Genomic DNA, 15,249 nt, shown 5'->3' on the forward strand with positions numbered 1-15,249 from the left:
TTGTTAATTAAGTGCCGGGTTGGGAGTGAGGTTGTCATTTTTTGTTGTATATTTATTTTTGGTTTATTGATGTCAATTAGGTCTGCTTCTGCAATTTTAAGATGCGTGTAGTTGCTGTTCTGGTATATTACTTTGGTGTTGCTGTCGAGGATTTCACGGCTAATAGTGATTGAGTGTATTAAGTCCAAATGAGATTTGATAGCACCACTCTCTTTATGCATCGTAAGCCTTCTAGTCAGTAAGGTAGTAGTAATCCATATATATAATTTTGCACCTATGATGAATCATTCGGAATCGAAATATGGCCTTATTTGTAGCATGAATTCGGAAAATAAGTTTTGTGAGAAAAATCGAAAAAATGAACTACAAACATATTAACGCCAAACATTCTGTAGAATTTATATATATATATATATATATACCTACATACATATACATACATATATATATATATACATACATACATACATATACATATATATATATATATATATATATATATATATATATCCCACTCCCGAAAGTTGTTCCTTATATGAAGCTTAGAAACTGTGCAAATTTTGGTGTCATTATATTAAAGTTTACAAGTAGCTCAATCAGGTGATATGTTTCCTTTTTTAACAATGTTTCTACAATGTTGTTTTGTTACCAAACTTGCATGATCTAAGTGTGATTACTGGCCTCAATAAGTATTTATACTGTTTACAACAATATCTATGCGAGCATTTAAAGTATCTATGACGTTATTACTATTCTTTGCTATTTTGTTTACAAACATCTGCCTGAACAATTGAATTTGAATTCAAAAACTGTTAACTTTAAGCTGTATGATTTTGATCATCTCTAGGACGTTTACTGTGCAATATTTTGTAACCGTTATTACCTGATGGCAGACCAGCAGTTTGATTCATCTAAAAAACGTGGTATTTGGCTGATTGGAAAACTATCGCAACAATCAACGGTAGAAAACATCCTTCCAAATGACAGGTGTTACAAAGTTTCTTTCATCTTTATCAGAAAGATTTGCATTCTATTCCTTATAGTGCCGCAGTTACTATCAAAAAAGTCGTCTAGTTCTGGGACAAGGCACGCATTCCAGTTTGTAAAGACTATCATATCATCTCTATAATAAAGGATCTACATTCACAATGGATTCATGTTAAGGAGAATGCAGCTCGAAAAACGGGCAAACAGAAGGAGAAAAAACGCCAATTTTGTGGAAATTTGGCATTGCACACGCTGAAGCACTAAACCTTATACAGATACCCGAAGACCGAAAATTTCTTCTAGCGCAAAGTGAAAAGGGGAGGCGTGGTTGCTTGGATCCAGTCGATAAGGTGTTGACAGCGAAAGAAGCAAGGTGTAAAAGACGGGTTTTGCAGACGAAGGCACGCAAGGAGAAAGAAATTGAGCGGATGCAACAATTGGACACTGACAATGACTACATTATTGGTCAACGGAAAATAAAAAGTTTGAAAGTTGTCAACGATGCCGCCGAGAGAGGAGTGGCCTTAATTCAGGAGTTCAACAGAGTTGTAACAAATGACAAAGACCAGAAGCAGTATTTGATGCAAGTGATAGAGGAACATCGCAAAGACTTCCCAATTTCAAAGAAGTGTACTATTATTGCTGCAAGAAGAAAGTAAATACTAGACAATATGGGATCATAGCGGAACATTTTCTTAACGTTATTATGATGAAATTTGGCTTGTAAACGTTTCTTTGTTGAGCTACCAGTAAATATCAATATTATACATTAAAATTTTGCAATTGTTACTTTTTTCATATAAGGAACACATTTAAGGGGTGGGAAGATAAAACGTTTTATCTTCGTTTTTGAGTGCCTCTACAATGCTAATTCTTAATTTGTTTAATGTGAATACTTAACGGTCATTTGATTAGTTATTACGATCTTCAACTTTGCGCAATGTAACTGTTTTACCTGTCGTCATTATCGATGATTCTTCTGTTTCTAAATTTATTAGTGGGATGGATTCCAATTGCACGTTGTTGAATATTTTTATTGGATGTCTTTGTTCTATGAGTATTAATTCGGCTGGTCGTAAATTATGATGGTTTTATTTTAATGTAAGATTTCAACATTGTTGTTCAAGATTTGCCAGTAATTTTAGTTTTGTGTTTCTCTTTCATGTGATTTGTTATAGCACCAGTTTGTACGTTTATCGTGAATCTTCTCGATAGCTTAGCCGTTGTCATACCAATATTCAGAATTTTGGTGCCCACACTCACCAATATTACATTTGATCCATTATTATCGATTTTGGCTTACTAGTGCAGTTGTTTTTTATCACGAGAGATGAGTTATTTGGTTGGAGTAGTATATTTGTAGTTCAATACTATCGTTTTCGTTTGTTGTTTGAACGTTATATTTTATGATTCATTTCATGATTTTTTCATCCTGTTCGAAAGCAGTTGACGTGTGGTCCCTATAATATATTAATATATTGTTTTTGTTGTTATTGTTAGTTACATTGTTGTTGTGGCTGCTGACTTTTTATTCTTCGCGTTCTATCATATTGTTATAATACTCGCTGTCGTAACCGGTTTACGATGCGACGGGTTCAAATCTTCGATTGAATAAAATACTCCAAACAGTTATTAAACTTTATTTACAGAAGAAATCAACTATTATTAGTTATTAAACTTTATTTACAGAAGAAATCAACTATTATTAGTTATTAAACTTTATTTACAGAAGAAATCAACTAATCGTTTATTTCCAGTAAATTCGCACTAACGCAACAATTAACTTTTAAATCTTTCAAAATCTATCGCTATGACAACGTCAACAAACAATTCAAATATCGCTTTAAATAATTCACCGAATCGCTATTCACAAAATCACGAATTTCACTAATCACGAATATCCCAATCACGAATATCACCCATCACAAATATCTTGCGACGTGCGCTTATATACTCTTCGCAAGCGTCGTTTCTAGATTCTTCCCGATGGTCCGATTCCAGCATACTCTAGAACGTTCCAGTCACTAGAACATTCTAGAATACGCTAGAATCTAGTGCGTTCGGTAGCACGGTTATAACAATATTTTGGATCGTGGAATTTTTATATCCATTATTAGTAATTCAGTGACTCTAGTTCTGTTCTCCTGCTTCCTACATCAGAAGAGTGCATATAAGCTCGGTTTACAAAAGCAGAGATCGTGCTTTCTAGATATGTTTGACAACATTCACAACATTCACTTTTTCTATTGACATAAATTTTTGTTTTTTGCTTTGGTGTATACTGACTAAGGTTTTAAATTCATTATGAGCATTTTGTATTAGTAATGTAGAAATGGTAATTTATTGTCGTTTGTCTTTTTCAATTGTAAACTTTAATTATGATGAATTTAGTCGTAGTAGAGGTTTTTCTATTTCATCATCTTTATTGAGAGCCAAGCCGAGCTGTTAACATCCCTAAATAATAATAGCGACCGGACCACAGAAAATGATATAAATATATTGTGTTATTAACTCTCGATAGAAATCGAAAAAGAACGGAATGTCACCTATGATTTTACTCCATCTCCTTGTCCTGTCACAAAGTGTCAATTTATTTCGACCCAAAACGTGATGTGCCGTGATATATATTGAATTGCCCAGTTTTATTGAGATGATCTTTCTGAATCTATTGAAGATATACTGAAAGAAGAATAGCCGTTCTAGACACAAAAATAAATATAGCGTATAGGAAAAGCCAAAAACTACAATATAAGCACTGACAGAAAGCAATACTAACCTTTTTCCGAAAATTTGGTGCTGTTATTGATAAAGGCAGCGCTATCGGTTTTAATGGCAATATTTGAAAAGTTTTTCACCGTTAAAATAAATAAAAGACTATTTGAGAAATAGCTGTAGTGAAGAATGACTCACCTCATTAGCATTACTTCCTATCCATCAAGGTATGTCTATAGAAGTAAACAATGGCCTGATTATGCACCATTTCAGACAAAATACTGACACATAAACTTATGTATATAATGTATATGAATATAAATAATTATAAGACTAATGTTTGTGTCGAATAAATTTTTTTTTATTCGTCCGACACTTGGATCAACAGTTTTCCCGAAAAAATTCTTGGTCAAAAATATCAATGCAAATATTGATCAATACAGGAAACATCAATATGTGCTTTAATATAGTGTTATAACCGTAACAAATATATTTCCTAGAGGCGCTAGTGACGCATAGAATTCGAGGAGGAATTAAAACCTTCTGACAGCGAGATATCTAGGACGTTCGAGAAGTGCTGATAAAACGGGTATATGAAGGTGGGCGAGATATTGAGTGGTTGTTAGTTAAATATTTGATAATGGAAAGCGATTGATTATTAGTGTCGAAAGTGATATTTGATATTTTACCTTGCGTTATATTTTTATTGTAATTGTGATAAACATTAGTAAATTGTTATTCAGAAAGCGATAGTTTTCGAACGTTAATTTAATAGTTTGTAAATATTAACTATTATTGGTAAAATTAATTAACGTTGATTATTGTTTTGTAAATATATAAAATGATAATTTGCTTTTATTTTTCACGTGGATTAAACGAACTCGTCGTCGACCGGGACAGTTATAACATTGGTGTCAGAAGTGGGATCATCGCTGGAAAATAAGTTAGCATCGTTTTTGAAAATTTTATTTTTTGTCGACAATTTATTTTGTAAAAACAACATGACGAAACTACATCAACTTAAATTGGTGCAATTTAAAGAAGAGTTACACAAGCAAAATCTTGCTACAAGTGAAAACAGGAGCATTAATAGCACGCCAATATATTGTTATAATATTCGCTGTCGTAACCGATTTACGATGCGACGGGTTCGAATCTTCGATTGAATAAAATACTCCAAACAGTTATTAGTTACTAAACTTTATTTACAGAAGAAATCAACTAATCGTTTATTTCTAGCAAATTCAAATTAACACAACAATTAACTTTTAAATTGTTCAAAATCTATCGCTATGACAACGTCAACAAAACAAATCAAATATCGCTTTAAATAATTCACCGAATCGCTATTCACAAAATCACAGTCACGAATTTACAAAATCACGAATTTCACTAATCCTAATCTTCTTGCGACGTGCGCTTATATACTCTTCGCAAGCGTCGTTTCTAGATTCTTCTAGATGGTCCGATTCTACCATTTTCTAGAATGTTGTAGTGCGTTCGGTAGCACGGTTATAACAATATATATATATATTAATATATTGTTATTGTCATTGTCATTGTTAATGAAAACAAGAATCCAGGATGTCGAATTGAATGCAGCTGTAGGCGCTGGGGCAAACACCGAATTGAACAACAATCACCAGAAGCAAAACAGTCGAGAGATCAAATTGGTGTAAAAATTTAACAACAGACTAGAGATTAAATTAATGCAAAAATTTTAAAACAATCTGCAGAAATAATACAACAATCAGCAAAAATAAAACAGAAGAGAAATCGAGTTGATGTAAAAATTGAACAGACGAAAAATCAAGTTGATGCCAAAATTGAGCAGTCGGCCGCGATTGATGCTAAAATAATAAAACAGTTGATAGAACACAGAGAAAAATTCGATGTCCAAGTTGAACAGCAACAGCGTTCAATGCAAAAATGACAGAGACCACGTCAAAAACTGAACAGAAATTTTATTAAAAGGTTATCGAGCTTGACCAGAAGTTATCTGGCAAAATAGATAAACTTAAACAAGATTTGGAAGAAACTAAGAAAATAAAATCAACACCTGTAAACTACGTGACCACGAAGACATTGAAAACGCCAGCGGCAGAAGTTTTTAGTTTCGATTTTAATCGAGAATTATTCTAATTTACGTTATGGTGAAGAGCACATGAAGCAAATATATCGGTCCCAGTTACGAAATCGGACGCAGCGACTGGAGAATCGATACAGCAGCTGGTACAGGATATTGAACGGTTGACTTTGCTGTCATACCCTACGTGCGACCAACAACACAGAAAAAGAAACTGCATTGGAAACGTTTATAAAGGCTGTTCGGGATTCAGATCTTAGACAAACCCTCATACCAGCGGACAAACGCAACCTCAAAGATGCTGTTGCCTACAGTCTTGCATTCAAGTCAGCAAAGCAAGCATCACAGACTGACAAAAACCTGCACCAAATTCGGGAAGAATGTTCATGTCAAAGAATAGTTCTAGAATGGAAAGATCAGAATTATGGTGTTCCAAAATGCTGAATTGATTGATTAATTAAATAATTAATTATAGTTTTTTAAACAAATAAATCGATAATTTGGAAGTTATATTGCCTTTATTTTTCCCTGAGATTAAACGAACTCGTTTTCGAACGGGACAGTTATAACAATAGCTTTTATCAATACATTTCAATATAAATTTCTATCAATATGCTGCAATAAGCTTCCATGTGTATGAAGGTCTTCTAAAAAACAGTCGATGTAGAATGTAGATGTCAAGGCATATTGATCAATGCATTTGATTGTGAACATTGGTTAATAGTATTAACAAATATCTAAAATGAAATGTGCTTTAGCAGCATTTTATTTGTTTAAGGACATTTTAGTACATTAAAATAATTCAATTCAAATACAGTATTAATTTATTAGTTTTTCCTTCTAGTAAAAAATTAATTTTAACATCAATTAACAACATTATTCATTATTAGCCAACCTGATGTAATAAATCTATGTGTACACGTACGCAAACTCATAAAACATGACGTCAGAAATTAGTAAATAAATAAATAAACATTTTAATTTAATGAAAGTAAAAATTTTTTTTGAAATAAAATCAACAATTTTTAACACTCTTTAATAATGGCCGAACAAATGATTCAAGAATTATATGAAATTCAAATGAAAGCTTCATATCTCAGTCAACAGGTAAAAAAATGAATAAAATGAAAAAAATTTAAAAGCCTTTTAACTTAATCCTCATATTCATTAAAGATAAAAAATACGCTTTCAAACAATCCAAGACCTCCATGCGGCATGGAACATAAACAAGGGCAAAGTTGTGTTCCGGTTTCCAATCAAACTGTTGTTACAAATTATCTAGCGAGTAATCAAGCGAAAAATTCTTGTGGATGTGCTAACAAATCTGTGCAACCGTCATTTGCAAAGTCAACGTTACAACCTCAGTCTACAAATTTATTTAGTCAAAATCAAATGAACTCGTACGATCAACAGTACGGTCAGCAACAGAACGCATGTCTTGCACAATCAAAATTTTCTCAACAAAGACAATGTCCTCAAATAAACCAAACCCCGCAACCATGTTCTTGTTCTTTACAAACAAGTTCCTGCCCTCCACCATGCTCGTCACGTTCTCCCAGTCAATTTCAGCAAGAACCAACAGCTTTTCGGCAACTTGACACAGTGACTTCAATACCATTTTCACAACAACCACAAGATAATTTACAGTCATCGGAAGATTCTCAAGACTGTCGAGGTAATATTCACAAAATTATTATAAATGCTGTTATTAACAAATTATAGCGGCTTTTATAAAAGAAATTTCTCAAAAGCACACTAAAACTAAATTAAAATGTAAAAATCTTTGCTTTGATGGATCCAAATCCAAATAACTTCTGTTGATTGTTGTTGAATGTCCATTCTCTGACACGAATAATGAAAACGAAAATTCTGTCTGTATATTTATCTTCAGTGATCAGTCGATCGCTGGGTGACGTCAGATCAGATCACCTTCTTTGAAAACAGGATAACAGGAGAGGCATCAACACGGATTGATCGCAAATGATCAGTTAAATCGGTTGCAACACATTTTTGTCACATTACTGAAGTAAATTTTTTTGCGTAGAAAGATTTCACTCAGTTATCTTTGAATTGCTGGAGAGCTTCGAAACAGTTATAATCTTTGTCAAGAAAGTTTTCATTGCAGTGAGTGGAGAACCCTTTGAGGGTTTTTGTGACCTCAAATTTTTCTTTCAATTTATACGATTATCGTTGTCAGAAACGATTATCTTTGGCATTAAAACGATAACGATACTACTAGTTACTATAGTATTAGAAGGTGTTTGAAGAATTAACTTTAATTTTTGAATGAAATTTAAAATTAATGTGTTTTCTTCAACATAAATTTTGTTGAAAAATTCATTTACATTTTTTCAAAGTTAAAATTGCCATGAATGCTTTGTTCACTGCCGTTATTTACGTTTATTTATATATGACTTTAAATTTAAGAAATATGCCCAATAAGAGTTTGTGAGGTTGATTGTTTGGGAAGCTACATTAAACTATACAACACAGGATGCAAGGTATATTTTTTGAAACTAAAAACTAAAACAGATTAAAAAATTCAAATAATTTATAGATGGAGTATATAAGTGGTTATTTTGTCGTCCAAACTCAAAAAGACTGCTGTCTGTCGATTTATAAACTTCCACCCTGTGTTTATATAGCAGGACAAAGTTACATTAAAATTTGGACTTGCCCATATGCTAACAATCCTAACAAATTGCCAAGTGACTTAGTCTTTAAAGAACTAACCAGATGGAAAGTTGGAGATGATGTTTTGACAACTCTCTATAGATGTGATGGAAAGGTTACTGCTTTAAACAGCATTATATTGAAGCTAAAATGCCTTTTATTGAAATTGGAATTAATATTATTCAGTATTGATAATTTATTAAGTTTAATAATGTTTACGAAAAAATACACAACCATTTTACCATAACATAACTTATTGTTTTATTCAGCCTGTGTCCTGCTTAAGAGGTTCCTCGTTGTAATGAATTTTGGTCCTAAATTTATGATTCGTGAAAAACCAGAAAAAATAGAAAAGCATCGATTAATAATAAAAATATAAAATAAATTTGTTTTATTTAATTTGTCCTTAACAATTTAAGATACTGTATTAATAATACTATTTCTTGATAGAAAAATCATATGATAGATATAATATTATGATCACTTCATCCAACATGAATATAAAAATATTTTAAATGATTAATGACGTTTAAAAAATTGCCTAATTAAGCATTCCAATGTTGAAAACGATTGATTAGCATCCTCCGCCAAGACATGAAAGAAAAAAATATTGTAAAATTTTGTAGCATAATTTTGCGTCAAGAGAAGATATCGTATTTTCTATATAAAATAGTCAAAAATTTAATGAGGAACAAGAATGTATTCTCCCAAAAAGAAAAAAATTAATTTATTTTTGTAAGGTATTTTAAAACTCCAACAATTTTAACAAAAATTTTATCAAATTTCATTATTGAAATCATTAACGACGATTTCATTAATATCATTAACATCGATTTTTGGCGTTTAAAAAATTTTTCATAATCGTTTACCCTTTGTTTACTTGGTGCTACGAAATTCTTAAAATCACGATTACGCGCCAATATGGAGAAAGAAATATTGAATGGCTTGACACTGGCGTACATCCACGAAGACATGAATCTACTTTTAAACAATTATAAAAATTCTCTTTAAACATAGATGTAAAATTAACCGAGCGTGTTAGTTTTATAACTTCTTATTTGAACTCTAATAAAAACATTTCAAACATTTGACTAAACATTTCATAAAATTTTTAAGCATGCGTGTTTTTAATTTCCTTTTTTTTATTTTGTTTTATATTGTTATTTAAATTTTTTTTTTTGTACTTCATCACAGTTGCTTGTTTTGCGTATTTGAGTTAAACCCAGTTGAATTCTTAGAAATTGGTCTATATAAATTTGATAGATTAATTAAATGATTGATTGATTGATTGATTGATTGATTGATTGATTGATTGATTGATTGATTGATTGATTGATTGATTGATTGATTGATTGATTGATTGATTGATTGATTGATTGATTGATTGATTGATTGATTGATTGATTGATTGATTGATTGATTGATTGATTGATTGATTGATTGATTGATTGATTGATTGATTGATTGATTGATTGATTGATTGATTGATTGATTGATTGATTGATTGATTGATTGATTGATTGATTGATTGATTGATTGATTGATTGATTGATTGATTGATTGATTGATTGATTGATTGATTGATTGATTGATTGATTGATTGATTGATTGATTGATTGATTGATTGATTGATTGATTGATTGATTGATTGATTGATTGATTGAAAACCAGCGCATCACTGCTATAATTGTAAATGGTTTAAACAACGTTAAATATTAAATTAAAAGTTTTGCTAAAAAAACTCGATAGGTTTTGTTTTGCCATAATTATTAATAATAATAAAATTGCCACTAAATAATGATCCTTTCCACATCTCGTAAAATTCCGAATCTGGCACAGCTAACAATTTACCGATTATAATTATTAACGATAAGCTCGTTAAAATTTAGTTAACGAGTTAAAACTTAAACTTAAAAATTTTACTTGTATCAATTGGTCAACTGATCCGGATCGCTTTTAAATAGCATATAAAACTTTAAATTCGGAAACCAAAAATGCCGCCCATCCGCCATCCGAAGCTGTAGGAGCGGTGCATTAATTGCGTTACGAAGCTTTTATAATGAAAAGATCACCAATGTCTACTCTTAAAGTGGTATAAGTTAAGGGCCCTAAATACGATCCGTTTTTTGTGTAGGCCAGCCTATCTGTGCTGATAAAAAAATGAGCGATCAAGCTTGAACAATTTTGTTTATATCGCCACAAACTTTCATTAAGTTTTTACTCAGAATTTTCAGAAACGATACTTTTTTTTCTAAAACAACTACTTACGCACATTGTCAATTTTTTCAGTAACCAAATCTCTATCTGCATTTGATTCTATTTCTGCCATTTTTTATTAAAATATAAGCTATGGTTTTTATGTTTCTATCAAAATATTTTTTAGATTTAACCTAAAAATCAATAGATAAGAACCGTTATTTAATCAAAAAAAGAATGTGGTGATAAAATAAATTGAAAACTGTGCTAATTAAATGTGCAGTGTGCATACACACACAGAATCAGATTTGGCATTCAAGCCAAGCCAAATTCAGAACCAATCTGATTTTGCTTAAGCCAGGCCTGAGGCCCGCGAAGTTCGCCTGAATAACTTAACATATGGACGGATTTAACGGTGCAAATCAGAACTGCGCAGTCAAACTTATGCAAAAAACTGATCGTGTGTAGGGCTCTTAACTTATAATTCAATGGTTTGATTAAAGGAGTGTCTTGGTTCGGAAAATATAGAATATAAAGAAGACAACATCGAGGTTACAATTTTTAACATGGTCAAATATTGTAACATGCAGTATCGTCGATTTATTCGATCTTCCATAGGTTCAAGATTTCTGATAGATTAACACAACTGCTTCAAACACAGACTTGTTTAAACGTTTATTTGAATGCCAACATTAATAAGAACACTGATTCGTAAATTAATCCCAGAAATACCGTTCGAAGTCGCACGATCGCCAATAATTCACAACACAACTCCATAATCCAACCTCACTACCTTATCTTTACAACACGTGCTGTGCTTATATATCAGTAGTTTTACAAAAAAAGATTCCACAGTTCTACAAAGATGACAATTATAGCAATCATAACAAAAATAAATAATTTAAATTAATTATATAGCAACATTTGATTCTTCAGCGATATAACAATGTCACAACTATCGCTCTATTTTATTCTTCCCACAGAAAAGTTTACCGGATTCAAGAGCCACAGTAACGTTTAACATCAATTATAGTTGACGCAGTTCCCAAATAAAAAGGCTTAGATGGTTGGCAGCAACAAAAATTTCGAACCAATTAATGCAAACGCTCATGCTTGAAATCAAGTACTAACTTCAATTCTGAATCTAATTTAAGGCTTCAATTAATTTACACATCACTAAAATAAAAACAATATGTCGGTGCCGCTTTCTAAGCGTTGATGTTGTTGTGCTCTTGATCATCCGCTTCGCCAAAGATTTGGTTGGATTGTCACGTTTATTGAAGTGTTCAAATATTTTACTAAAAATTTGTTAAGACTTTATTTCTTTTGGATTTTCTAGCACCATTGAGTTTGGTATGTGATTTTAACTTTTTATTTTAAAAATAAAGAAAATAAAAATATATATAATATAATATACAAATATATTGTATATATTTTTTAGCACGCTGTAACATTCTCTTTGTCTGACAGAAAACAAATATTAAAGAAAAAAAATTTATTAGGAGATATAATTAATTGAAAAATGGTTCAGACTAATAAATTGGCTGACTTGGCTGGCTAACTATTATAACTTGAATACTCTTATATCTGCTTGTCCATCTTGTCTCACAAAGAAGAGATATTTGGAACGGAAGACCTCCTTTTTGGACTTTCACGAAAAAAGGATATATATATTTTCTTTTTCTGCCAATAGTATTTTGTATAACACTATAACCTATGTCCTATAACATAGCTGAACATAATTATGATCATTTGCCACAAAATTCAGCTTGTGTGAGACACAATGTAAGAAGGCAGTTAAATATTTTGAATTTTTGCCTGCACACCATTTTGTTTTCCAGACATTGTGGAACAACCGTCATAACCCATGACCTAAAAGATTATTAAAGAGAAAACCAAATGTTTGACAATTTTTAATGATACAATCAAATATTGTGGTAGCATCCATATCTTAACTTTGTTTCTCCAACATCACTTATTGCTAACATTTTGTTTGGATTTAAAAATTTCCGGATATCCATAATAGCGTCTAAATTTAAATAAGGTTTTTAAATGTTATTAATAATGATATTAGAATTGGAATAAAAAAAATAAAAGTAGATATATAGAATAATTAATAAGTAAATATATACATTATTCCAGAGAAAAGGACCAGCAATAATTAGATTCATGAGGACGATTAACTAAACATTTTTATATAAACCAGTGCAAAATTATCTTTTATACAATAAAATTGATAAAAAAATGTGATGGATTTCAAAATAATTTTAATAAATTGTTATATCGTTAAAATGTTTTAAAAAATTAGGAAAAGTGGTCAAACTTCAAACGTTTTAAACGTTTTAACTTTTTTAAGTAAAATGGTTGCATCAGGAAATCAAATTTAAACTACATTAATACCTACACCTACCTTAAGTATAGTAAATTTGAAACAAGAAATTTGTAATAAATAATATTTTTAAACAATTATGAAATAATTTATTTCACTTTGCAATGGAATTAAGATTAAATCCATTGTGAACACGTGGCGAGCACAAGTTTTTCAAAAATATAAAAAAAATCAAAGACCCAACCAAAGACGCTAAATTTCTATTTTATTATTTAAATTATAGTCACAGCTATTAAATCTAAAGCTTATAATTAATCTAAATAATATACATGTTAATATTTTAACATGTATATTATTTTAAAATTTTAAAAAGTTGATGTGAAAATAGAGTGATATTACAAAGTTTTACTGCTTAATCTAAACTGCTGAAATATTTTTCAAAATCCAGGAGAGGGGCAAAAATGAAAATAATTTCTCTATAACGAACAAAATTCATTGAAGTTTAAAGAATTATCTGACCAGCAGACATTTTATAAATTGATATGAGCTGTGTTTCTGTACTCCCTTAATATCTTAAAACCATATTTATTGTTTCTTGTTCTAGTAATTTTTGCATATTCTGTCTTGATTAATTTCAAGGTAATTGGAATCCGATTAATTTCAAGGGAATTGGAATCATCAAATTTCACTTTTGAAATTTTCTTTTTTACAATTATACTACATTTATTTTCTGTTATCAAAATAAATTATTAGGAAGTTGATTTTCGTAAACATATAGCATATAAACATCTTTTAAACAAAATAGAGTTTGTTCCTGAATAAATTCTATATAACGAAATTTCTATATGAAAATTTTTTCCCTGGAGCCATCAAGTTCGTTATACATATGTCCGACTGTAATTGTGTCTTTTAAATTCTGCATATTAAATGTTAAATACACATTACATTTTTTGCCCATAAACTTATTTAAATTTTCTTTTAATTTTTACAACTCTTACCTTAAACAGATTTTTTAAAATGGAAAATTTTGAAAAAATATCCAAAGGAATTCAAAATTTCAAACAATTGCCTGCTCTTAAGAGACCAGTAGGTCGTCCAAGAAAAAATCCACGTACAAAAGAAGAAGAAGATGAATTCAGACGAAAACAGAAAAGAGCTCTTGCTCAAAAACTTGTTAAATGGGAAATGATCAAACGTTCAGAAGGTGGTTGCCATTTTTAATTGTAATTTGTTGATTGTATATTTTTTATTTATATAGCACACACAAATTATAATTGCTTTTTATAGATATATCTATAGAAACAAATTTGAGAATGATAGAATCTAGCGTTTTTCCGAGCTTGCTCTATTCATGTGAGACATGGATAATAAAGAAAAGAGACAAAGACAGATTAGAAGCTTTTGAGATGAAGTGTTACCGAAATTTGTTGGGAATCAGTTGGAGGCAGAAAGTAAAGAATGAAACCATCAGAAATCAACTTGGGAGACAGAAAAGTGTATATGACAGTCAGAAAAAAAAATTTGGGATTTTTTGAACACATTTGTAGAATGAGAGAAGACAGATTGATTAAGATGGTACTAATGAGGAAAAGAGATTGGAAGACAAAGTTAGTAGACCTGCAAAGAAATGGATAGATGACATTACTGAATGGACTGGTGTTGGTATTCTAAATTCAATAAAACTGGCCAAAGATAGAAAAGGTTTTTGGAAAGAAAAAAGAAAAAATAAATGTTTAAGGCATGCTTTAAGGCACCATTGGCCTCGACTGTCCCCCGATGGACAAAGGGGGATCATTGATTGATTGATTGATTGATTGATTGATTGATTGATTGATTGATTTTATCAGCACTCTCCATGCAGAAATGTCCAATAAGTAACAAGCTGAAGGCTTTTAGCAATGTCACAAGCGGTCGCGATTATTGAAAGTTATTAAACAGATCTGCTTTAAGATGTTTTCTTAGCTCTGATAATGATATTCCAGGTTTTCATAATTCTTTAGCCAGACTATTCTAGAACATAGGACTGGCCAGTGCAAAATCTCTTTCAACTGTTTTGAGATTGTGACATCTAACATATAATATGTCCAAATTGGCCGATTTAAGAAACATTAATACTTTTATCTGCTAAGATGAACCATTTAAAATTTTTAAAACCATCACACCCAATTTGAACATGATTCGTTGTCTAACAGGCAGCAAATGCAAATCAATCTTTCAGGAACAGAGTTGCATAATCAAATTTTAACTTTCAATTTATCTAGTGGTG

The 15,249-nt window shown here is 30.8% G+C and overlaps 3 protein-coding genes across 3 annotated transcripts; all 3 read left to right on the top strand.

Annotated features, from left to right (window-relative positions):
• Positions 1-886: 886 nt before the first annotated feature.
• On the top strand, positions 887-1,646 carry HELRODRAFT_174252 (hypothetical protein; the record flags this gene model as incomplete). Its single annotated transcript, XM_009020794.1, has 2 exons — positions 887-997; positions 1,263-1,646. The coding sequence occupies 2 exons, from the start codon at positions 887-889 to the stop codon at positions 1,644-1,646; spliced, it is 495 nt and encodes a 164-aa protein (XP_009019042.1).
• A 3,054-nt stretch (positions 1,647-4,700) lies between these two features.
• HELRODRAFT_174253 (hypothetical protein) lies at positions 4,701-6,229 on the top strand (the record flags this gene model as incomplete). Its single annotated transcript, XM_009020795.1, has 4 exons — positions 4,701-4,770; positions 5,436-5,599; positions 5,674-5,812; positions 5,991-6,229. 4 exons carry the CDS (start codon positions 4,701-4,703, stop codon positions 6,227-6,229), a joined length of 612 nt encoding a protein of 203 aa, XP_009019043.1.
• A 597-nt stretch (positions 6,230-6,826) lies between these two features.
• Positions 6,827-8,760, top strand: HELRODRAFT_174254 (hypothetical protein; the record flags this gene model as incomplete). The annotated part of the gene is made up of 5 exons (XM_009020796.1): positions 6,827-6,892; positions 6,959-7,460; positions 7,830-7,909; positions 8,343-8,573; positions 8,728-8,760. The coding sequence occupies 5 exons, from the start codon at positions 6,827-6,829 to the stop codon at positions 8,758-8,760; spliced, it is 912 nt and encodes a 303-aa protein (XP_009019044.1).
• Between the last annotated feature and the right edge of the window lie 6,489 nt (positions 8,761-15,249).

The sequence above is a fragment of the Helobdella robusta genome (genome assembly GCF_000326865.2).
Source record: "Helobdella robusta unplaced genomic scaffold HELROscaffold_29, whole genome shotgun sequence".
In the NCBI taxonomy this organism is placed as follows: domain Eukaryota; kingdom Metazoa; phylum Annelida; class Clitellata; order Rhynchobdellida; family Glossiphoniidae; genus Helobdella; species Helobdella robusta.